A 24,872-nucleotide genomic window follows, 5' to 3' on the forward strand; every position below is an offset into this window, starting at 1 on the left:
TTTCTAAAATAAAAATAAATAAACTACTGACATGAAAGAGCTACCATTTAAGTCAGTGTATAAAATGCTTTCATCCACTTGCCTCAAAATATAAATAACCCATGAAGGAAAAAAAGGTATAGGTATTATCAGTTTAAGAGACATGAACATTTGAATTAACTAATGTGTTTTTTTTTTGTTTTTTTTTGTTTTTTTTTTCATTTATTTTTTAAGAGACAGAGAATGAGCTGGGAAGGGGACAGAGAGAGAGGGGGAGTCACAGATTCTGAAGCAGGCTTCAGGCTCGGAGCTGTCAGCACAGAGCCTGACGCGGGGCTTGAACCCACGAACCATGAGATCATGACCTGAGCTGAAGTCGGCCGCCCAACCGACTGAGCCACCCAGGCGCCCCTGAATTAACTAATGAAACAGAATCACAATTACTGTTTAGTCTGTTAACTTTAGTACCAGATTCTGCTCAGCAACAATTCTAGTGAACAACCCTCTAAATTATTATCCAATTATTATTATTTATTATGGGCTTATCTCTGAAACGAATGTTAGAGAAGCCATAAAGATGAATAAAGTCCCTACACTAAAGGAAATACAATATACTAGCTTATCTAGGACAATACATCAACAGCTATAATACATGCTAGAATATGCCACTGTAAAAAACACAAAACTCTACTGGTAAGCAGGAAGAACTGGCAGGCAAGACTTTCATCTGAGAGACTGAGAAGGCTTCCCACAGGTACCTATGGACAGCAAAGGAGGGACAGTGATAACAAAAGCATGTAGGCAGCACGGTACACGAGAGGTTCTGGGAATAGCTGACCAAGTCAGAAGACTGTAGAATGCTTCAGAGGAAAGGTGGGAGGAAAAAGGAGCAAGATTTGGCCATGCTGAGGAGTGTGCACTTCACTCCAGCAGAGATGGGCACCTCTGGCATCACAACAGTTTAGAAGCGAGAGAAAGCTCGGTCATCAACCCCTTCACTACATACCCAAGGACAATGAGCCTTGCAAAGGTTAGGTTGCTTGAAGAGAAACACAACATTCACAGTTGGGGACAAGAACTAAATTCTTGACCCCTAGGAAAGACAGGATCAGATATATGGTTTCGGAAAATTGTATCAGCAGCAATGGGCAGCACAGACTAGAGAGAAAAGAAACTATGTGTAGTGTAGTTTTAGAAGTGAAAAGAAACTGGATGCATTGTAATTCAGAATTCTTCTCTTCCTAAAATGTTATAGTAATGTGTTTTAAAAATTGGACTCACTTTGACATGCCAGATGTATTGTTAATTTGGCTACAGAAAATTCCCTACCTTGGCTATATAGATTTTACTGAATGAGAGAAAAAGAGTTTTTGTGCCAACCACATCAATAACATACATTGCCCCTTGAGCCAGGTCAACTCATTGGGGAATGGAGCATCATTAACATGGATGTCAGAACTAATTTCAACAACTGTGAATGGGAAAAGCAATTGTTAAAAGAAAGTAAACTTCACTGGAACCTGTATTTAAATGTCACTTTTAAAATGACAACTAAGAGTCTATGATTTCCCTAAGAAAGATCACATTTCATTGTGTTGCCTACATAATGGTGTATGCTTACGCTTAATGCTGTGGAAAAACAGCTGAAGTAGGCGACCATAAAATAGAAGAGGCTGATACTCATTTGTGGAAAGTAGCCTCAGCACTTTATAGTCATATTTTGTAGTAATCATTAGCAAGACCACCCAAGAAATGTCATGCTGAATCCATATGAGCATTATACCTAAAAATAAAAGAGCATAACATAATACCTGTCCTTGAGCCCTATTTTTCTTTAATACACTATCTGGATCGATCATCCAAGAAATTATCTTAACATTTTCTGTATCTGTATTTTATAATGGTACTTGCATTGTGCTCTTACAGTGCTGTCATGCCTATTATCTCCATTTTTGCTACGTTTAAACAGTTTATCCATGTCTTGCTATCCAGCTTCATGACGCAATTTAAGATTATTACACTTTGGAGCATCACTATGAATTGGAAGCAAGTTAACCTGTCTATAACACTGGGTTAGGTTTAGAGCAATTTCAATAGGGACTTTTAAAAAATCACTTTTTTCCTTTCTTAAGTTGCCCATTTTCATAACTAGTTTTATGAGGACACAAGCTGTGATACTGTGTCCCCTTAAGTGTCTATACCATCTGGGTGCTCAAAACGCTTGCTCAAGTAATAAAACCAGCAGCGAGAGGTCAACTCTAGATGCAGCTGTGCGGTGCAAAGATCACCAGCGCTGGCTTAAATTATCAGGATGCCCAGACAAGCTACTCGGCAGAATGGCCTTTCTCTGCTAGTTCTTTCCATGATGATATTCTCCAGGCTTCAGACACAGAGCTTCCCTTCACATTCTACACTGCTAACATAGTCACTGACAATGGTCTTAACGCCTGCTTCATGTGTGGATGACATTCTGGCTTCTTTCCTAAGCTACAAATTCTATCTCTCACTGCCTATTAGATGTTTCAATTTGTATGTCTGACTACACCTCAACACCGAGCCCAAATTGAAATTATCATCATCCCTCTAAAACCTGCTCCTTCTCAGGTGTTGCCTATATTAGTAAAGAGTGTCACCCAACTGCCTAACAGTAAAAGCCAAGTAGACCTCACTTCCTGTCTTACCTACCTACCCTGAATCAGTCACTGATTCCCCGTGATTCTACCAGCAAAAATGTGTCTCCAATCTATGGGCTTCTCTCCCTTCCTGACACCACACGTGAAGTATCATCATAACTTACCAGAATTTAATTGGTGACTTTAACTCCAAACTATCATCCTTCCAATCCACTGTGCAGCCAAAATGTTCTTTCCGAAATATGAATCGGTTTAAAAATGCTGAAATGGCTTCCCATAATCCTTGGGAAAATATCCAAACTATCTGTCATGGCTTCCAAGGTCCTTTAAGAGCTGGAAACCACCTTGTAAATTATCCTACATGGCAAGATGAGTAAGTGCATGGGGACTAGAAGAGTCAGACTGCTTACCTACAAGATATCCCTGAACAAGCAAGGCACTTAATTTCTTTGTCCCTCAGTATCCTCATCTATAAAATGGAAATATTAATACTTATCTCACACTGTGGACATGAATGTTAAATGAGATAAAATACAATGATTTGACACAGTGTGTGACACATTTGATACATAGTAAATGCTATTGACACATCTGATACATCAGTAAATATTAGCTACTGTCATTAACTCTCCAGTTAATTTCTCACTTCTCTCCCATTTGTATTAGGAGTTCCATCTATTGGGAGCATCTATTATCTCCTTTTCATTTACATATCCCTCTGGCTGCAACTTCCCCTCCCATCAATCCAACCCTCCTGGAATCCTTTAAGGCTCATCCTAAATGCCACATCCTCTGTAAAGCCCTTCTGTCTCCGTAGGTGCCCTTACAACGTGCTCCTGAAGGCTCTGTATTTTCCCTGCCATGCATTTGTCCGACTTTCTGGTACTTCCTCTCCACTGCTAAATTCTAAGTTCTGTGTGAGGAGCCACTGTCCTGTTCACCACTGTATTCCCAATGCCTAGCACACTGACAAGCACGCCCTTAATAGTCACGGTGGTGTGGATGAATGAGTGTATCTTTCCTCTCTCACACAACCCCTCTCCTCCCCAAACTGCAGTGGTAACAAAAGTGCAATATTCCTATAACAGTTATCTGTAAAATACACTTCAGGGAAGGCTGCCACCGAACAAACGCCGTCAGATAATACTGGGAAGGGCAGGTGAAAACAAAGTTAGGGGGTTCTGAACCACAGCACTTCTCAGAGCCTTTCATACCCTGAAGTGCACTGTGAACCTCCAAGTCGTGTGTGCTTGAGCGGGTGGGGTGGGGGTATAATTCTCAAAATACCTCCTACAACCAGTGTTCTTCCGAACACACCGTCGCAGAGCTGATGTAAGGAGGTGCCCTCCCCGACCAGGACTTCCGAGCAAGCGGGTAGTTGTGGACGGGGAAACCTCTAAAGCACTTCTTTCGCAGGGTGCACTGTTTTTACGTCGGTAGTCAGTGGACACAGAATCTGCGCGCTGGAAGAACCCACAGACATCGAGGAATAAATCTTCTTCTCCAAATGCACGAAATGAGGCCCAGAGTGGGAGAGCGACTGGTCCATGGCCACACAGGAACTCCATACAATAGGAAGGGAGAGGAGAACCCCGGACGCCAATTTGGTCCCCGGGACTTCCACTACAAACAGTGCCTCTTGGCTCCTGGGGTCCGTCAAGTGCTTGCACCTCAATTCTATTTTCGAGCTATCCCAAAGTTAGGTCAGTTTTTCTCGGCTACCTCCTAGGCCTACAGTTGCTGCCCCTCCTCCCCCACCTCCCCCCACCACACACTTTCCCTGTAAGCCTTCCAGCACAGCCGGAGCCTGGCTGGGGCGGGGGAGATAGTTTCTGTCTTCCTTCTTCCCTTCAGAGATTATCTCTGGAGTGTAAACTTTTTCGTGTAGAACAAACGAACCTGTTAATTTTAACGCCTCCGCCTAAATCCCCATGGGCGCTACTCCCTACCCCCAGCGCACCCCAACCTACCCTACCCGCTCCTTTCCTCGCCTAGACCCAGGGGCCCTGCCGTCCGTCTTCACCTGGGACTGCCATTGCGCTGGTAAGAGGGGTCGCAGGAGCCGTAGGCTTTCGAGAGTACGCTCGCCTCCCGCCTGCAGCGAGGACCACAAACGGCGAGGGCGGCCTCTTCCTCCGACCGGCGCCGCCGTACTTCCCTGCCAGTCGGGGAAGGCCTCTTGCGATAGCGGAACCAAGTAACGATGATGCAGTTTCCGGGGGAGTCATATTACAGAACACACATGGTCCGAACCATTGCTGCCAGCCCCGGGGGTGGAGATGAATGAAACCTGCACATACATGTACTGAAGTAAACAACACCAACATTTATATATCCTTTTGTAAAAGTGTAACACAAATTGAGTTAACCTGCAGGTGCTTAATAATCTTTTTTCGTTTCCTGGAGGCCATTGGAACCCCCCTTCTTAGGATTAGCGGTGCTCAGGCCCAGGAGCAACATGGCGGCGTCCGTGAGGGACTAGTTTTGGGAAAAGGTAGTGCTTGGTGCCGCTCATTTTGGGACATTGACAAACTGGAGCTTTCTGCGACCACCCGATTGAAGGAAGCGTGCCACTGATAGGTGGACTGCTTTAGTGATCGGCTCTCCGTTCTCACTCCCAATTAGGAGCGGAGCCCTGAGCACTGAGCAGCATGAGCAACATCTACATCCAGGAGCCTCCCACGAATGGGAAGGTGAGAGCCTCATCTACGGTACCTGGGCTCCCCAAAGTGATACCTCACCCATTAAGGGAGTTTTGGGGCGTTAGGGTTGGAAAAATCACAAAATGTCTTGTCCGTTACTCTTGCCTCTGGACAGGATTGCACCGAAAACCACCTACTGACACCTCTCGGCAAATACTTTGAGAAAAGTCCTCAAATGGAGATTTCTCCAGTGTCTGGCCACATTTCTTGCTTCAGCCTAACACATTCTAGGGCGTTTCCTAGGGTCTTTGGTAGAAACCTAGGTATATTTAAAATTGTGATTTTTGTTTTTCTTAACTTGTAAATCGCTCTTTCTCCATTCATTCTACAATCATGTATTGAATGCCTAGTAGTCACCAGGCACTGTACTAGGTGCTGGGGACACAAAGATGGATGGGTAAGGTCTAGCTGTTGCCCTAGAAGAGCTTATGGTTTTGTTTGGGAGGTAAGCAGGTAAAGAAAAACCTTCTGATAAGTCCAATAGGCATGCTTATGGAGAGAGGAAGTCTAGTGCTACAGTAAGTTCTAAAAAATGAGCCACTGAGGAAGGAGAGAAAAGCTTCGTGGAGGAGGTATCTTTTGAGCTGGTCTTAAAACATGAAAGTAGAGAATGAGAAATGTTTCCACATTAGAATGGGAGAATGATTTCCTGATTGATTTAATGGTCAAGGTATGGCAGTTCCCATCAAAGACTTTTATATGCAGTATGAGGCAGAGGAGTCAATAATGGAATAAGTATCACTGGGATTCTTAAACTGTGAGCTAGTCTCACCACATATGAAATGCGATGGACCAACATAGTGGAGAAAACAGTGGGACTGAAAGTACTTAGTTGAGGAGCGTCTGTATTGCTCAGTCGGTTAAGCCTTTGACTGGGCTCAGGTCATGATCTCACAGTACTCGAGTTGAGCCCAATGTCAGGCTCCGTGCTGACAATTCAGAGCCTGGAGCCTGCTTCACATTCTGTCTGTCTCTCTCTGCTCCTATCCTGCTTGTGCTCGCTCTCTGTCTCAAAAATAAATAAACATTTTTTTTTTTAACTTTAAAGCACATAGTTGAATTAGGATAAACTAAATTTACATCAGATACGATTCTGTTGCATGACTATATCATAATTTATGCAATCTTTTGTTGATCAACATTTTGTAATTTAATAAGGCAATATGAAAACAAAAACAATAATGCTCTAATTGATATCCCCACCAGGAATTTTAGTGGGTGTTTTGAGATGGGACATTCTTTTAATTCTTTGCTGTGTGAACTTCTCCTTACTCATCTGTATCTCACATCATTGTGAAAACTCAGAATACCTACCTCGTCATATTTCCAGATATTTTTTGAGGGTGATATCACCCTCAGTTAATAAACACTAGTAGAGAATAAAAATATTGCCCATCCTGCTAGTCTGGGCCTTCACACTTATTATTCCTTTCTTTAGTACACTCTGGCCTGCTCAAATGTCACCTTGGCAGAGAGGACTTTTCTGTTTACTCTATAAAATCACAAACTCCATTCATGTCCTGCATTCCAACATTCCCTGCCCTTTCCCTCTTCAGTTTTTTCTGTGTACTTACTAGTTATTGTTTATTGTGTCCTCTGCCTCCCATTCTCCTCCCCATAGAATGCAAGCACTATGATGGCAGGGACTGACATCTAGAATGGTGCTTGACACATGGTAGGAGGAGTTCAAATATGTACTGACTGATTCAATGAATGGATGGATTAATATTTTATTTCTCTTAAGTTAAAGTATTAAGCATCAGTGACTTTGAGGTTATATTGCTGCTGATCAAGGGAAGATTTAGTTGTTTTACTCTGGAAGGAAGATTTGACATGGTCATAAAGAGGAAAACCTTTAACAAAGATACATGCCTGAACAGGAGATCTTTCATTCAACAAATATTTATCTAGCAACTAGCACATGCCAACCTCTATGCTAGGTTTTAGGAATACAAGGGAAAGGAAAACCAGCATTGTCTCTAATATGGAGTCAGTTGAGTGAAATGTACATTCACCAAATAATCATGTAAATAAGTACATGCAAACTGATAAATACTGTCCTTCTGAGAGCACTTGGGTGGCTCAGTTGATTGTCTGACTATTGGTTTTGGCTCAGGTCATGATATCACAGTTGTGAGACTGAGCCCCTTGTCAGTCTCCGTACTGAGTGTGAAGCTTGCTTGGAATTCTCTCTTACTTTCTTTCTCTCAAACTAAACTAAAAAAACAAACAAACAAACAAACAAACAAAAAAAAACTATCCTTCTGAAACAGAATTGGGCTTACAGAGAACATCAGGCATAGCCAAAATTTCCTTCAAACACAGTTGGGGATTTTTTTTTTTTAACATAAGGCCAGTTGAGGACATTGAAGCTTCAAAATTCTGTACCATAGAGAGCACATGGCAAGAATTTGGGCCTGGAAGGAATTTAAACAGATACAACAATATGTTTTCTCAGTGAATGTTTGTTTAGTGCCTATGCTGTCTAATGCTACATTAGGTACTAAAAGGATTAAGAGATATTCAGAATAAATGGGACAAAGTTCCTCCCTTCAAAGAGCATAGTATCAACCTGGGAAGTAATTGACTTATCATATCAGTGGTTGTTTATAAGTTGTGCTGTGTTTTGTTGTAATTCTGCCCTCTGAAGATGACACACAGAAATGTACCACTTGATAGAAATGTCTTTATACACTCAAGATGAAATTTCTATGTATTATGATCACTTAATTTAAATTGCTTATTAATATTCTCTTTTTTTGAGAGAGAGAGAGAAAGAGAGAGAGAGCATGAGTGAGTGGGGGAGGGGCAGGGAGAGGGAGAGAGAGAATCCTAATCCCCACACCCAGCACAGAGCCCCACTAAGGGCTTGATCCTGTGGCACTGGGAGCTCATGATCCTGTGGCTCATGACCTGAGCCACAATGAAGTTGGACACTTAGCCGACTGAGCCACCCAGGCGCCCCAATAAAACGTTTCTTACGAATAAACATTTATTGTGGCTCCATGATCTCATGGTTCATGAGTTCGTGCCCTGCGTTGGGCTCTGTGCTGTGACAGCTCAGAGCCTGGAGTCTGCTTCTGATTCCGTGTCTCCCTCTCTTTCTGCCCCTTTCCCACTTGTGCTCTGTCTCTCTGTTTCAAAAATAAACAAATAAACATTAAAATTTAAAAAAAGAAACATTTTATTATCAAAGTATTGCCTTATTTTGAATCTTTAAGAAAGGGAGCACCAATACTTGACAAAATAGTGATGGCCAAAAGAAATGTATGGAGGAAGGAGCCATGTGCCTTCTTTATAAATTCAGTAGCTTATCAGTGGAAAGAGTAAGAAACTCTGGTAAACAAGGTAGCCCAACTGTGTATGCATTCTTTTTACTGGGTGTAAGTTGACTATGGCCAAAAATATTATAGAAGAAGAATAATTACAACAATAGTAGCTACCATTTTTTGAACATTTACTATTTGTCAGGTAATGTTCTAAGCAGTCTATGTGTAATAAATCATTTTGTTCTCACAAGAAACCTATGAGGATATTATTTTCCCTATTTTAGATAATAAAGTTGAGTCACAGATATGTTAGATAGCATGTCCAAAGTAAAAAACTTCCTTACCCTTTGTAAGTGCAAGGGTCAGTCAGTACTGGAATTTGAGCAGCTGACTCTAGAACCTGTAAAGGGAGGGATGGTGTGCATTAGTTTATTCTTTAGAGTAGTGGTTTCTAAACCAGTGAGTGCACACTTCAGGGACTGTGCAAAACCATCATGAGATGCAAAGAGAAAAGCTACATTCTTCTGCTTGCATTTATCGTTTCCTTTGTGTAAATGTAATCTTTTTTAAAATATTTTTTAAATGTTTTTATTTTATTTTTGAGACAGAGAGAGACAGCATAAGTGGGGGAGGAGCAGAGAGAGAGGGAGACAGAGAATCTGAAGCAGGCTCCAGGCTCTGAGCTGTCGGCATAGAGCCCGACATAGGCCTCAAACCCACAAACCGTGAGATCATGACCTGAGCCAAAGTTGGACGCCTAACCGACTGAGCCACCCAGGCGCCCCTAAATGTAATCTTTTATATATAAAAAGGAACATATAAATTCATTTACTTAGTCACTTTTTATATGTCATGATGTAATTTTTCCTAATATCATGCTAAATGGATTACATTTCATTGTTAATATGGATTAACTAGACCAGCCCTCACAGATTTCATATTCAAAGTAATATTAATAATGTAAACATAAGCAAACCACAAGAAAATGGTAGACCTGATGCCTCAACATGGGAAGTATGTAAAAAATTAGAAATTATTATGAAAATTATTTGAAATACGGATTTCTATTTATTGTTAATGATGAACTTTGTCTTAAGTGTATATTGTGCCTTGGCATATTTATCAGTAAGAATATAAAGCCATTGTCATTTTCAAGACATTTAAAACGAAGTGAGTAGAACAGGAAGATGGATCTCTACAATTTGAAAGCAACATTATGTTAAGTGAAAGAAGCCAAATACCAAAAGCCACACATTGTATGATTCCATTTTTATGAAATATTCAATAGACAAATTCATAGATACAGAAAGTAGATTAGTGTTTGTCAGGGCCTATGAGTAGGAAGAAATAGGGAGTGACTGCTAATGGGTTACAGGGTTTCTTTTGCAGGTGAGGAAATGTTCTGGAATTAGATTGTGGTGGTGGCAAAAGTCTGGATTATACTAACAAATGCTTTAAAAGGGTGAATTGTTTGGTATGTGAATTATATGTCAGTAAAGCTGTTATTTTTTTTTTTTTTAAGTTTCATTATACCACTGGTAAAGAAGAATAAATTAAGAAATATTTTAAAATACTGTTTTTATGTAATCCTTTGAAATGTTTATCTTCTGTGACTCTTTCAGTACTAGAGTAATATAGTACTACATGTATTTAAACGTACTTATTTGGGAACTCTGTGTTCCAATTCCTTACCTCCCTTCCCACTTCCCTTTTCCTCTTCGCTAATAGGGATGCACACTCTGAAAAAGCTGGAGATCACTGTATTAGAGTTGCAAGGAAGGGAAGACATGTCAAGGGTCCCTTTAACAGTAGCATTTTATTTCAAGTATACAAGGGGATAATAGGTAGGACAGGATATTGTCTTTTGAGATATACTGTACTTTTAAGATTGGGATGGACACCAGTTTTCATGGAAAACCAGAAGGTATTACCCACTGTTATAGATACAGTCTAGGGAGTTATTCAGCCAACTCAGTTTGCATCCCAAATATATACCTTTCAAGAAACTGAGAAACCAGCTGGGTTGGTTTGTCATGATAGAGTATTTATTTTACACATAGTTTCATGCCGTGCCAAGTTAGAAGGCCTTACCTTCATGAGCTGGTAGAAAGGAGACTTTGAACGGATTCCATGTACTGTAGATGATGATTTTAAGACATACCATTTTAGTAACATATACAACCCAGAATTAGATTAGGAATGTTTTGTTTTAAATTAGGAATTGCATGATTTTGAACGAGCAAGTAGAGTGTTGGTATATAAAAAGATAATTGTAAAATTGTCTCATAGTGTCACAGTTTCATAGATTCATTGTTCTTTAGTTTCTTAATTTGCTATACCAATTTTATTGGAAGGAAAGCTGCAAGAAACTTTCTTAATTAAAGCAAGTTTAAATGACTGATTTTTAAATGAATAAGTTTTTCTGATTAATAAAGGCATATGCTGCTTTTTCTTAAATCTTAAATTATTTCTGAAATTGCTGTTTGGAAGATATAAATGTAGGGGCGCCTGGATGGCTCAGTCAGTTAAATGTCTGACTTCAGCTCAGGTCATGATCTTGTAGTTCATGACTTTGAGCCCCATGGGTTCTGGGCTGACAGCTCTGAGCCTGGAGCCTGCTTCGGATTCTGTGTTTCCCTCTCCCTGCCCCTCCCCAACTCGCATTCTGCCTCTCTCTCTCTCTCTCTCAAAAGTAAACAAACATTAAAAAAAAGGAAAGATATAAATGTATAATGACTTGTACTGAATGAATATTTTTACTGAAATATAGTTAACATACAGTGTTATATTAGTTACAGGTGAACAGTATAAGGATTCAATAATTCTGTACAATTTTCACTGTCATCAAAGTAAATGTACTCTTAATCTCCTTTATCTGTCTCAACCCCGCCTCCCCTATGACAACCACCAGTTTGTTCTTAGTTTTTAAGAGTCTGCAGTTTGTCTTTTTGCTTTGTTTCTTAAATTCCACATACATGTGAAAACATGGTATTTGTCTTATTGTGTCTGACTTGTTTCACTTAGTATTATTTTAACATCTATTTCCATCCATGTTGCTGCAAATGGCAAGATTTCATTCTTTTTATGGCTGAGTAATATTCTATTGTGTATGTGTGTGTGTGTATATATGTATATATTATATATATGTGTATATATGTATATGTATATACAGTGTGTATATATATACGTATATACACACATATATATATGTGTGTGTATATATGTGTGTGTATATATAAACATACTATCTATATCTATATCTATATCTATATCTATATCTATATCTATATATCTGTATATTTATATATATTCCACTTCTTTATCCATTCATCTATGGACGGACACTTGCGTTGCATCCATATCTTGGCTATAGTAAATAATGCTGCTATAAACACAGGGGTGCATATATCTTTTCAAATTAGCGTTTTTATTTTCTTAGGGTAAATACCCAGTAGTGGAGTTAATTATATGGTAATTCTATGTTTAATTTTTTTTTTTTTTAATTTTTTTTTTTCAACGTTTTTTATTTATTTTTGGGACAGAGAGAGACAGAGCATGAACGGGGGAGGGGCAGAGAGAGAGGGAGACACAGAATCGGAAACAGGCTCCAGGCTCCGAGCCATCAGCCCAGAGCCTGACGCGGGGCTCGAACTCACAGACCGTGAGATCGTGACCTGGCTGAAGTCGGACGCTTAACCGACTGCGCCACCCAGGCTCCCCTATGTTTAATTTTTTAAGTAACCTCTGTACTGCTTTCCACAGTGGCTGCACCAGTTTGCATTCCCATCAACAGTGCATGAGGATTCCTTTTCCTCCACATCCTTGATGACATTTGTTATTACTTGTCTTTCTGATTCTAGCTATTATGACATGTCTAAGGTGATATCTCATTGTGGTTTTGATTTGCATTTCATTGATTATTTGCATTGGTAATGATGTTGAGCATCATTTTATGTGTCTGTTAGCCATCTATATGTCTTCTTTGGAAAAATGTTTATTCAGGTCCTCTACCCATTTTTAATCGTGTTGTTTGGGTTTTTTTTTTTTTTTTTTTTTTGGTATTGAGTTGTATAAGTTCTTTATATTTTTTATATTAACCCTTTATCATATATATCATTTGCAAATATCTTCTCACATTCATTAGGTTGTCTTTTCATTTTGCTGATTGTTACCTTTGCTGTGCAGAAGCTTTTTATTTTGGTATAATCCCAGTAGTTTATTTTTGCTTTTGTTGCTCTTGCCTGAGGAGACATATCTAGGAAAATGTTGCTAATGCCCATGTCAAAGAAATTACTGTCTGCCTTTTCTTCTAGGAGTTTTATGGCTTCAAGTCTCACATTTAGGTCTTTAATCCATTTTGAATTTATTTTTATGTATGGTATAAGAAAAGTGGTCCAGTGTCATTCTTTTGCATGTAGCTGTCCAGTTTTTTCAGTACCACTTGTTGAAAAGACTGTGATATCCCTGTTATAATTTTTTTAGTATAACAAGAAAAGCCCAGCAAGTTTTTAAAATTTTAACTTTAAAATTGAAATTCACTAATGGATGCTTCATTTTAAGCAGCAATTCAACTGATTATTAAACCAAAATGATAATTTAATATAATGATGTTATATTCTTTCCATAGGTTTTATTGAAAACTACAGCTGGAGATATTGACATAGAGTTGTGGTCAAAAGAAGCTCCCAAAGCTTGCAGAAATTTCATTCAGCTTTGTTTGGAAGGTAAAAGTGTATCTTTCCACAACATTGAAGTCTGCTGTTAAATAGTGGTAATGAGTGATAGGAGTGGGTATGAATGATATGGTGTTGAGCTGTTGTGTCAGGAAATGGATAGAGGAGATAAAGATTGTCTTTCAAATAAATCTTTATATCTTTAGCAGAGAAATTTATCTCACCAAATAAAACTTTGATCCTTTTTGATCTTCTTGCCTGTTCTGTACTTCTTTCTTTCATCCTCTAAATAAGAGTACTCCCTATGATTGCCCCTAGTTCTCCACTGTCTTTACTCTTCAGTTGTTACTTCTCTCCAAATGACTGTCAGATTTAGAATTCTAGCCATTTCCTCTTGTCTTAGCTGTAATTTACATGTCAAAATGACTAGTGGACTTTTCCACTCCAATCTTCCTCTGTCAGCTATAGCTAAACCACACTGCCTTGACTTTCACCTGCATGATTATGATTGTCTTTTACCTGGTCTTTCTATCTAATCTCTTTACCCTTTTATTTATTCATCTGGTATTTGAATCCTCAGACAGCTTAGCTTCCTAGCTTTTCAACTTGGTTTCATTGCACTAAATAACTATATGGTTTCAGTTGACTATTATTTTATTTCCTGAGCAGTTCCTTCTTGTTTCCACTTTCACACATATCCACATACCTCCTTCATGTCCTCAGTCTTCTTTTTGGAATACTTTTTCTTTCCTTCCTTACTGTTTACAAGTCTACCCACTTTTTAATCTCTGTCCAAAATTCTGCTTTCTCCACGAAGCCTTCCATCCAGGATTCAGTGATGTCATTATAGATGTCTCTAGTCTGTTTTTAGACTGAGTCACAATTTGACTATTTTTCTTTCAGTAAACTTTGCAGAATTATATCCACTTGAGTGTTTTCTCCTTCAGAATATTCCCTTATAGAACTAAACATTCTAAACATTTTTGCAACTTGTTGGCTTTGACAATACTTTGCATATGGTTTCATATATCTCCTGTGATGGCAAATCATTGTCTTTCTAAGTTATACCTGATTTGTAGAGACAGACAAGGTTAATTAGGTATCAGAAAACAGCATTTTGAGTCAAAGGCAGGGTGTGAAAGATAATTCAATATAACCAGTAGAAGGGTACAGCTAGAGCTTTCCAAATAGATAATAATTACACAAATAGATAATTATCAGGGGAAGATTTAAGGTATAAAAATACCCAGAGCCTCCCCCCCCGCAAAAAAAAAAAAAGAAAAAGAGAAGGACATCTGTGAAGACCATTATTAATAATTGCTATGGCAGGCAGGAAGGAAATTGAGTCAGACAGGTAGTACAGTCAGAGAAGCCTCAAATTACTATCAACAGAGTCGAGAAACACAGTAGACACAGAAAAGTCAGACTTGTTTCTGGAAAGAAGTTTTGAAGACTCAAAAGCTCAAATTTTACAGGGGAAGACTGGAAGTACAAAAACATTAGAAAGAATGAATGATAATTAACAATCCATGACCAGGTGAATGGAAGAAACAGAAAACATCTGGATATAATATGACAATGAAGAAGAAATAAAGTTCTTAAGTTAGGTCATGATGAAACTTAATTGGAACAACAAAAATTATTCCCCTCTATAGAAGAATACGTGGAGAAAGAGAATAGAAAAATCATAAGAAAAATAACTACAGCAATTCTCTTAATTGAACAGGTGAGAGAGAGAATTATTACTGCAAACGCTAACAAGAAGCCTGAGAAGGCTAACTGAAATGAAGATACTCCCAAATAAAGTCAAGTTTTTAAAATATAATTTGGAGAACCTCATTTAATTCACTAATTCTGTTACTTAAACAAGTCATGATATGTCAAGATCTTTTAACATTCATATCAGTATTTTTTTCAAAAAGGGATGATTTCCAGAATTAAAAAAGAAATAAGTAAAAACTAGGAAGGTGGAGCCAGATATGGCTCCCAACTAAAATGCTGTTCATAGCGGAAGTTCTTAGTCTTTTTTCCCCCCAGCTTTATTGAGGCATTATAGACAAATAAAAATTGTATATATTTAGGTTGTACATGATTTTTTAAAAGGTGTACAAGTGTGTACTATACATATACACTGAAATGATTATCACAATCAAGTTAAGTAACGTATCCGTCACCTCACAGTTATGTGTGTGTGTGTGTGTGTGTGTGTGTGTGTGTGTAGTGAGAACACTTGAGATCTTTTTTCTTAGCAAACTGCAAGGATACAATACAGTATTATTAACTATACTCACCATGTTGTACATTGAATCCCCAGAAGTTATTCGTTTTATATTTGAAAATTTATACCTTTTGACCAACATATCCTGATTTCTCCCACCTGCCAGCACCTGGCAACCACCATTTTACTCTCCAGTTCTATAAGTTTAACTTTTTTAGACTCCACATACAGAATTTGTCATTCTGGTGTCTGGGGGATGTCTTTAGTTTTTATAGAAATGAAAGATCTAGAATTACACAGTCTTACTCTTGGATTTCAGGTTTTGTGGAATAGTTAGGTGAATATTTAAAGGTGAGTGAAATTTTTAAAAAATAGGTTAAAAAAGAAGGAAAGGGAAGCTTGTTGCTTTTGATAGTTTTGTTGGTTCCTCTGAAGTATGAGAAAGGAGTAAAATTTTAGGTTGGCAAAACAAAGTGGGAAGCAGAAAGAGAAGTAGTTAAGAAAATCAAATTTTTTATGCTTTATGTGACTATTAATTTCTTTATTTCTATTTTACCTCAGATTTACTCTTTAAGATCTATTCTTGAGGTGTTTGAGTGGCTCCGTTGGTTAAGCGTCTGACTCTTCATTTCAGTTTGGGTCATGATCCCAGGGTCATGGATTGAGCCCCACATTGGGTTCCAGGCTCCAAGCAGAGCTTGCTTGAGATTCTTCTCTTTCCTTCGGCCTTTCTTCTCCACTTGTGCTTTCTCTCTCTCTCTCTCTCTCTAAAATAATAATTTAAAAAAAGTTAAAAAAAGGTCTATTCTTTATCAGTCATCTTTATCCCCTACCTCCTATTCTTTAGAAGTGACCAACATAAGTATAAATTAAGAGGTTAAAAGAAATACCTTTATAAAACTAAAATATTTGTTTCAAAAAATCCAAAGAGGCCAAAATAAACAGGGCAGACAGGCAACAAAAGGAGTTATAAATAAAAAGTGATTAATGATAATGTTTATAAAATTAAACACAAACACCAGATTCTAGAAAAATATACATAAATCACTTAAAAGTGCAAATGTAAATTTCTATATGGTACTCGGTAGAAATATAATTAGATAAAGTGTACCATGATACCCATACATTGTACAGCCAGAAATAAAAACTCTAATGGCAAATACCGGAACCACAGAGGCCAAATAGGAACTTTATTTCATATTTAAGATACATGAAAATGTCTTTCTTCAATAGTGGAGAAAATTTAGGAAGATATTACCAGACATAATGAAATGAGAAAATCACTTTCTTCACAATACTTATGGAAATGATACATAAAAACATTTAAGAAGAAAGTCAAATAAACATTATTGCATGCCACAAAATCTATTATAGTACATAGTAAACTATAAAGACAACCATAAATGCATTGTCAGCAGTGATATGAATAAGTTACATGGAAATAGAAATGATGGATATGGAGATTTTGTAGAATTTTGAAATTTTAGCCATGGTAGATTATAAAATTATGGTGTAGAGTAATTATAGAAAATTCCTACTCAGTATATATGGTATTATAATTTCATTCATCCAACAGGAATATAATTAGGAATATAAAAAGAAAAAGCTTAAAGTAAAAAGCCAATATCACTAAAAGATTTAATAGGAAAAAGGAGTAAGATGGGTTATTTTAAAATTGGAAAGCACAAATAATAAACATCTCTTTCATATCCCCCTTCCCTCACATCTAATAGATTTCTGAGTCTTATTCTAGAGAATTCTTAAGTATGTACCTCTCAGTAGAAGTCACAGTCATGGTTTACTCTTGGGACAATAGTTGCTCCCTGTCCCTCCAGCCTTGTCACTTCCTTCTAGTCCATTCTCTATACTGGGAGTTTGATCTTTTGAAAAAGCAGATCTGATAAAAAAAAAAGTTGATTGGTTGCATATTATGGACCTAAAGGATTATTATCATTTTCTGATGTAGACTGGGTCATGTTGCATATTTAAACGAAATAGAATTTAAACGAAAATATTAAAGTTTGACCTCACATTTGTGTTGAACTTGAAAGTTTATAGATTGCCTCCACATTATCTTATTTAGTCTTCAGAACACAGTGAATTAATTTATAATATTAATTTTATAATGAGAAAATTATGTGTACAGCATGTGGATGATAGTTAATAATGCTGTATTGCATATTTGGAAGTTGCCGAGAAAGTAGATCTTAAAAGTTCTCATTGCAAGAAAAAGGAATTTGTTACTATGTGAGGTGATGGATGTTAACTAGACTTATTATGGTGATTATTTCACAATATATGCAAATAGTAAATCATTATGTTGTCCACCTGAAACCAATGTGATGTTAAATGTCAATTGTATCCCAGTGATTTAAACAGAGGGAAAAAAAAAGAGGGGCATCTGTGTGGCTCTCAGTCAGTTAAGCATGCTACTGTCGGTGTTGGTTTAGGCTCAGGTCGTAATCTCACAATTCTGTGAGTTTGATCCTAGAGTTGGGCTTTGCGCTAGCTGTGCGGAGGCTCTTTGGGATTCTTTCTCTCTCCTTCTCCCTGCCCCTTCCCCACTCGAATTATTTCTGTTTCTCTCGAAATAAATATAAAAAAATAAAAAGAGGGGAAAAAATAAATGGAGTTTAAGGCTTCTCAGCTAGCAAAAGCCAAGACTCAGAACTCCTCCTGCATGCTGCATACAGAGTTAACCTGAATAAATGGTTACTTCAGGGTATAGGAGAGATACTTTTAGACCTCTTAGTTTTTAGTTTCTATTTGTAACCAAGGAGCACTTGTTTGCACTGGAGACCTCTTGCGCACACAGCCCAACAACTTCACTGGGAGAAGGGTTTGAAAAAATCAGTTGTTTCTCCTGTCTACTTCTTCCTATCTATCCTCTATACTGGATACAGTTGTTAGATTACATATTAGATTTTTTAAAATATGGATTTTATATTCAGTTATATCTTGCAAATGTAAATAATTATGAGGGTGCCTGCAAGCCACTATATCATAGTACTTTGTGAATTATGATAAACCACATTCTTGTTTTGACTTATGAAGTGTCACTGAGTATCTATGTAATAGGTACCTCATGAATTCTATCAGTAATTTTTCAGTACAGTGCCTGGCCCACGGTAGGCACTTGATTTGTATTTGTCATTATATGACTTAGGCTGTGTTCAGGTGCAAGTAGGAAAAGACTCTTTTCAATGTTATTTACATAATAAAGACATTCATAATCCTGTACGATGACAAGAAAACTGATGTCAGGCAGTTCTGCAGGCTCAGCGAAGCTTTCAGGAAATTCTGCTTTTCCCATCTTTCTCTTTGCGAGCCTCAGCGTGTGACTGAGTTAGGCCTACACTCAGTAATTGACTCCACCTCAGTCTAGTCTGTTGATAGTTGGGTTTTGTTTGATTTTACAACAATAATAGAGTCTGTTTATCCAGCACTTACTTCAGGGCTACACCTATATTCTACATAAATTTTCCTCTTGTACTCACCTGATTAGTTCATATAAGTTCAAAACTAGTTTGGGTGAGATAAAAATAATTTTTTTTTCCTTTCATTCAGGGATCTTTTATAAAAGAGGTGAAATGTACATAACATGAAAGTAATCATTTCAAAGACAATTCAATGATATTTAGTATATTTGCTATGTTACACAATCAGCACCTCTGTCTAGTTCCAAAACAGTTTTATTATCCCAAAAGAAAACTACTCATTAAGCAATCACTTCCACTTCTCCCCTCTCTCCTCCCCTGACAACCACCAATCTGTTTTCCATCTCTATGGATTTACCTATTCTGGATGTTTCATATAAATGGAATCATATAATATATGACTTTTTGTGTGTGGCTTCTTTCACATAGCATAGTTTTGAGCTTCATCTATGTTGTAGTGCATATCATTATTTCATTCCCTTCTTTGAGTAATCTTCCACTGTATGTAAATACCTCATCTTGTTTATTCATTCACTCATTGATGGACATCTGGATTGTTTCTTCCTTTTGCAGTTGCGAGCGGCACTGCTGTGAACATTCATATACAAGTATTTGTTTAGTACCTGTTTTCAGTTTGGGGGGTGGATATATTCATAGAAGTAAGATTGATGGATAATTCTGTGTTTAAATTTTGTAGAGCCATCAAACTTTTCCACAGTGCCTGTATCATTTTACAACCCAACACGCAATGTACAAGGCTCCAGTTTCACCACCTCCTCACTAACACTTGCTATTTTCCTTTCCTTTGGATGATAGCCATCCTAGTGGGTGTGATGTGGTATTCATTGTGGTTTTGATTAGCATTTCCCTAATGACTAATGATATTGAGAATCTTTTCTTATTCATATTGTCCATTGTTGCTACTTCTTAATATAAACTCCCTGATTCAGTCAAACCCTAATTTTTGTCATTTTGCTCTCAACAACTTCTTTGCTTATGATTTACCTCACTGAGATGCCATGCTTCTCCCACATGCAACTTCTTTTCCTTGGTGAAGTCTCCCTCGTGATTTTAGGTTCCCGATAATAAGTACTATTAGGAGATCATATGTGATCTCTCTTGTATATTAATAGCTTCCAAATAATATATTTATGTATAAACTGTAATGCAATTTGAGAGACTCCTGGAAATAAGTACAACACAACAACAGTCATGCTTTTTTGTAGAAATTGTGCTGTTTTGAGTAGGCATTTTATAATAAGTAGGGAAGAAAAGGTTTGGGTTTAGGAGCCTATTTAGCATTCTGGGGAGGGGGGGAATCTTGTGACTCTAATTATATTAGCTCTGATAGCTATATACTTCACTTTAGACTTTGCTAAATTATTTTAAATTTCTTTCAGCATATTATGACAACACCATTTTTCATAGAGTTGTACCTGGTTTCATAGTCCAAGGGGGAGATCCTACTGGCACAGGGACTGGTGGAGAGTCTATCTATGGAGCCCCATTCAAGGTGAGACTGAATTTTTATTGTTATTTATTTGCAAATCAATTTGGATTCCTTAATTGAAAATCACTGTGCCCCTGGTGAAAAAACTACATTTCACATTACTGCACAAAATCTGGTATTTATCACATGTTTGGGATTATAAGGGATAAGAGCAGCACTTACCCTATCAAGCATTCTTTCAGAGTTGTCTTATTGCTAATTTTTTGCTAGATTGAATTCAGGTAGAGCTAATGGTGGTAGTAAGGAAAATGTGAGTCAGAAAAAAAGACTACATAACATAATTCTTGATAGCTGACTGTATCTGATATCTACAACTCTGTAAAAAGGTTTTAGAACATTTCATATGCCATTTTATTTTAAAATATTTTATTTAATACTGTATGGAATTTATATTAATCTGCTTGGACTGTTACAACAAAATACCATTGACAGGGTGACTTAAACAACAGGGATTTGTTTGTCACAGTTCTGGAGGCTAGGAAGTACAGATCAGCTTGCTGGCATTCAATTTCTGGGGAAGGTTCTCTTCCTGGATTGTCAACGGCTGCCTGCTTGCTGTGTCTTTACATGGTAAAGAGAGTGAGCTCTGGTGTCTCCCTCTTTTTATAAGGACATCACCGCTATTGGATTAGAGCTTCACACTTACGACATCATTTATCCTTTATTATCTCTTCATAGGCCCTGTCTCTAATACAGTCACACTGGGGGTTACAGCTTCAACCTATGAATTCTGGGGAGACACAATTTGGTCCAATGCAGAATTCATTCTTAATTGTGCACAGTAGACCCCTGTAGTGGAAAATGCATTACACAATAGGAAATCACAAAGGGACAGAAGAAAGAATTAACATAAAAAGTGTTAGAAAAAAGTGTATTAATCAAAAATAGGTCAGTGATGGGGCACCTGGGTGGCTCAGTCTGTTAAGCATCTGATTTTGGCTCAGGTCATGATCTTACGGCTCAGCTTGTGAGTTCTGAGCCCCGCAGCAGGCAGGCTCTGTGCTGACAGCTCAGACCCTGGAGCCTGCTTCAGATTCCGTGTCTCCATCTCTCTCTCTCTGCCCCTCCCCTGCTTGTGCGTGTGCGCTCTCTCTCTCGCTCTCTCTCTCTCTCTATCAGAAATGAATAAACATTTAAAAAAATTAAAAAAAGAATAGGTGAGTGATTTAACTGCCAACACAGAACTAAAAAGAAAAAAAGAGTTAATGTCCTAGTTAAGGTATTAAAATCACAGAGGGTTCAAGTAAACACTAAATGTTGTTGTTTTTTTTTTTTATCTGATGGTGCTAATATCATGTTCTTTGAATGAGTAAACATCATTAGTTCTTAAAGTAAGAGAATTTTTGAAGACATCATGTTTTTACTAATGAGATAGAGGGTCTGGAGTTTCTTTTAATTTTTTACTGGGTCACTGTGTGATTCTTGAGAACAACACTTGAACTGTTTGCGTTAATTTCCAGATGTTAATGGCCTTAGAAAATGAGGAATGGTTATAATAAAAAAGTCTCAAATGTCACTATAAAACTATTTTGTATTTTACCAAATTGAGATGTCTCCGGATTTTGGAGCTTCCATCTATCTAGTAGGAAGCATTCCTTTATTCTGTTATTCAGTGTAACAGAATAGCTCTTTTTGACAATTTCCTTCTAAATTGAGATTTTTGCCTATTATGTCCAGGTAATATGGTTACCTGGTTAAGTTTTTCAGTTAGGTCATTTTTCACGGGGTATACAGAGTTAGGACTCTTTGAGTTCAAATCTTTGACAATTATTTATTAAGGAAAAATAACTTTCTTTCTGAAAAGCACTGATTACATAACATGGCTATATTATAAATGAGTCTAGCATCAGGCCTGGAATGAAATTCTGTTAACAGAGAGACTAATGTAGGTTATGGAGCCCTCCCATAGCAAGAAATTCACCTTAGAAAGTCTTGCTCTTGCTCTTTGGAAAACTGGCAAATGGGACCAGTGCTTGTTCAGAAAAGATTTAACAAAGACCTGTAAAAAACAGAGTAAAACAATTTATAGTAGTTTCCTTGAATTAAAAACCAAGAAGAAAGCAATTTTTTCATGACCTTTAGAACAGAGTGGGGAAGGGCAGTAGTTGAAGACCCTGCCGTGATTCAAAGGTAGGTTTTTTTGGAGAAAAAAATAGAAGGTTCTAAAAAGTTAGATTACTTTGAGGGATGTGAAGAATAGGGGAATGAGTTTGAAATCACTTACCCTTTGAATGTCTTCTTCTGTGTAAATATGGGCAGCTTTCCTATAAAATAGGCTAAATTTGTGGTTGTGTATATTTAGAAGATACTTCCAGGCTAGTGAAGTCAAGTTTAATAGCATCAAGGGAATAAATACTGGATTTGCTTATACTTGAAAATCAGTTAAATAAAACTTTAGCATTTTTGATTAGAAGTTGTATAGAACCTTGTTTACTGACTATGAAGGTCCTTATAACTGAGATCATTCACTAAACTTTTTTTTTTTTTTTTTTTTTTTTTTTTAATGCTTCAGGATGAATTCCACTCACGGTTACGTTTTAATCGGAGAGGGCTGGTTGCCATGGCAAATGCTGGTCCTCACGATAATGGCAGCCAATTCTTCTTTACACTGGGTCGAGCAGATGAACTTAACAATAAGCACACCATTTTTGGAAAGGTTTGTGTCCAGTTATCTTCAGCTTCTATGATACATATGGCCAACTTATCTAGGAGTTGCCCTCATAAAAATATTCCCTGGGTTATTTTTTTATTATTTCTAAAAATGGTGGAATATATCCCTTTTACAGTGAACTATGAAGGACCATCTGAACTTTATGTGTATATGTTTCAAATAAGTCATTGATTATAACTTTAAAATTTTCCTTTTTCTAAAACATACCGATGGTATTAGCTACTGCATCACTCAGCTAATATTATTTCTACATTCTTAGAAACCTAGGCATTATCTAGGTAACAAGATTTAGTAGTTTTAAGTTTTCCTTAAAGTTTAAAGTGGAAATTGTGTTAACATTAAAACTTTTTACCTGAAATACTACTTTGAATAGGAGCTATTTAATCCTGCTCACGTTTAGCATCATATGAGGGAATATCACTTCCGTAGAATTTTGAACCGTTTTGTTTAAAGGAGGATTCTGACCATTTTGTTTTCTCACTTTCTCTTCTAATTCCCACATTCCCACATGTGTTAAGTCTTAGGCATGTTACATATCCCTAGTGTATCAGCTCCCTCTGCTGGTTCAGTAGGAATGGTTTCCCCACAGCCTAGATGAAACTGGGTTTTCTGATGATGAAGAGCAAAAAACAAACTGAGCACAACTGGAAAACTGGTATTGCTTTAAAACTCCTGAGAAATGTTGAATGTAAGGACTCATGCTGAAAACACGTAGTACAATATTGTTGCTTAAAACTTAACAACGTAGGTTAAGAAATAAGCATTGGCACATTTGAACCACTCCAGCACAGGTTATCTGATGTTCAACGATTTTCCTTCCTGTTATTAAAAAAAAAAAAAGTAACAGCATATAATAAAATGAGATTTAGGTTGTCATAGTGAACCACTTTTTACAATTGCTATTATATACCTTTCGCACTGGAGACAAAGTATAGCTTAGTGATGAGAATTCAGAAAGGCCAACACTGTCGCTGTGTAACTTCTTTGAATCTCAATGTTCTTCTCTAGATAAGGAGTATAAGGACCTGTATTTAGGATGTTTATGAGGATTAAACAAGATAATATCTGTAAAGCACTTCCACGTGTTCTTATTTGCTTGTTCTGCCCAATTCTAAAATCTAAATTTATTATTTTTTTTAATGAAAAGTTGTCATTCAGTAGGAGGTTACCTGGCATTATATTTTTATTTTTAATGAAAAGTGATATTATATATATATATTGGAAATTTCATAAAAATGTTATCAAGGGATTGAACTCCATTTCTCCTTTTCCCCCTTAAGATTAAGATGAAATTGCTTTGTTTGCATTATTACTACATATGCTCCTATATAAAAATATGAAATTTCCTTTTAGTTATTGAAAAAAATATTTTCAGAAGTCTTCCTTTATTTCAAAGATGAATATAGGGGCGCCTGGGTGGCTCAGTTGGTTAAGGTCCAACTTTGGCTCAGGTCATGATCTCGCGGTACGTGGGTTCCAGCCCCACGTTGGGGTCTGTGCTGACAGCTCAAAGCCTGGAGCTTGCTCGGGTTCTGTGTCTCCCTTTCTCTCTGCCCCTCCCCCACTCACGCTCTGTCCTCTCTGTCTCTCAAAAATAAATAAACGTTAAGAAAAATTCAAAGAATAATTAATAATAGTTTGCATTTTTCTTATCTGATAGGTTACAGGGGATACAGTATATAACATGCTACGGCTAACAGAAGTAGACGTTGATGAGGAAGAAAGACCACGCAATCCACATAAAATAAGAAGTTGTGAGGTAGGAGCATGATTTCTAAGA

At 37.3% G+C, this 24,872-nt stretch overlaps 2 protein-coding genes across 2 annotated transcripts in view; one reads left to right on the top strand and one right to left on the bottom strand.

The window, feature by feature from the left end:
- SREK1IP1 (SREK1 interacting protein 1) overlaps positions 1-4,855 on the bottom strand; it is a 41,149-nt gene extending 36,294 nt beyond the window's left edge. The window contains exon 1 of the mRNA XM_049649523.1: positions 4,636-4,855. Coding sequence (XP_049505480.1) covers positions 4,636-4,840 — 205 coding nt within the window. The 5' untranslated portion in view covers positions 4,841-4,855. The remainder of the gene's footprint in view (positions 1-4,635) is intronic.
- A 194-nt stretch (positions 4,856-5,049) lies between these two features.
- CWC27 (CWC27 spliceosome associated cyclophilin) overlaps positions 5,050-24,872 on the top strand; it is a 201,451-nt gene continuing 181,628 nt past the window's right edge. The window contains exons 1-5 of the mRNA XM_049649521.1: positions 5,050-5,305; positions 13,211-13,307; positions 20,312-20,424; positions 22,934-23,077; positions 24,753-24,851. Of these exons, the coding sequence (XP_049505478.1) occupies positions 5,264-5,305; positions 13,211-13,307; positions 20,312-20,424; positions 22,934-23,077; positions 24,753-24,851 (495 nt within the window). The 5' untranslated portion in view covers positions 5,050-5,263. The remainder of the gene's footprint in view (positions 5,306-13,210; positions 13,308-20,311; positions 20,425-22,933; positions 23,078-24,752; positions 24,852-24,872) is intronic.

Source organism: Panthera uncia (genome assembly GCF_023721935.1).
Source record: "Panthera uncia isolate 11264 chromosome A1 unlocalized genomic scaffold, Puncia_PCG_1.0 HiC_scaffold_17, whole genome shotgun sequence".
In the NCBI taxonomy this organism is placed as follows: domain Eukaryota; kingdom Metazoa; phylum Chordata; class Mammalia; order Carnivora; family Felidae; genus Panthera; species Panthera uncia.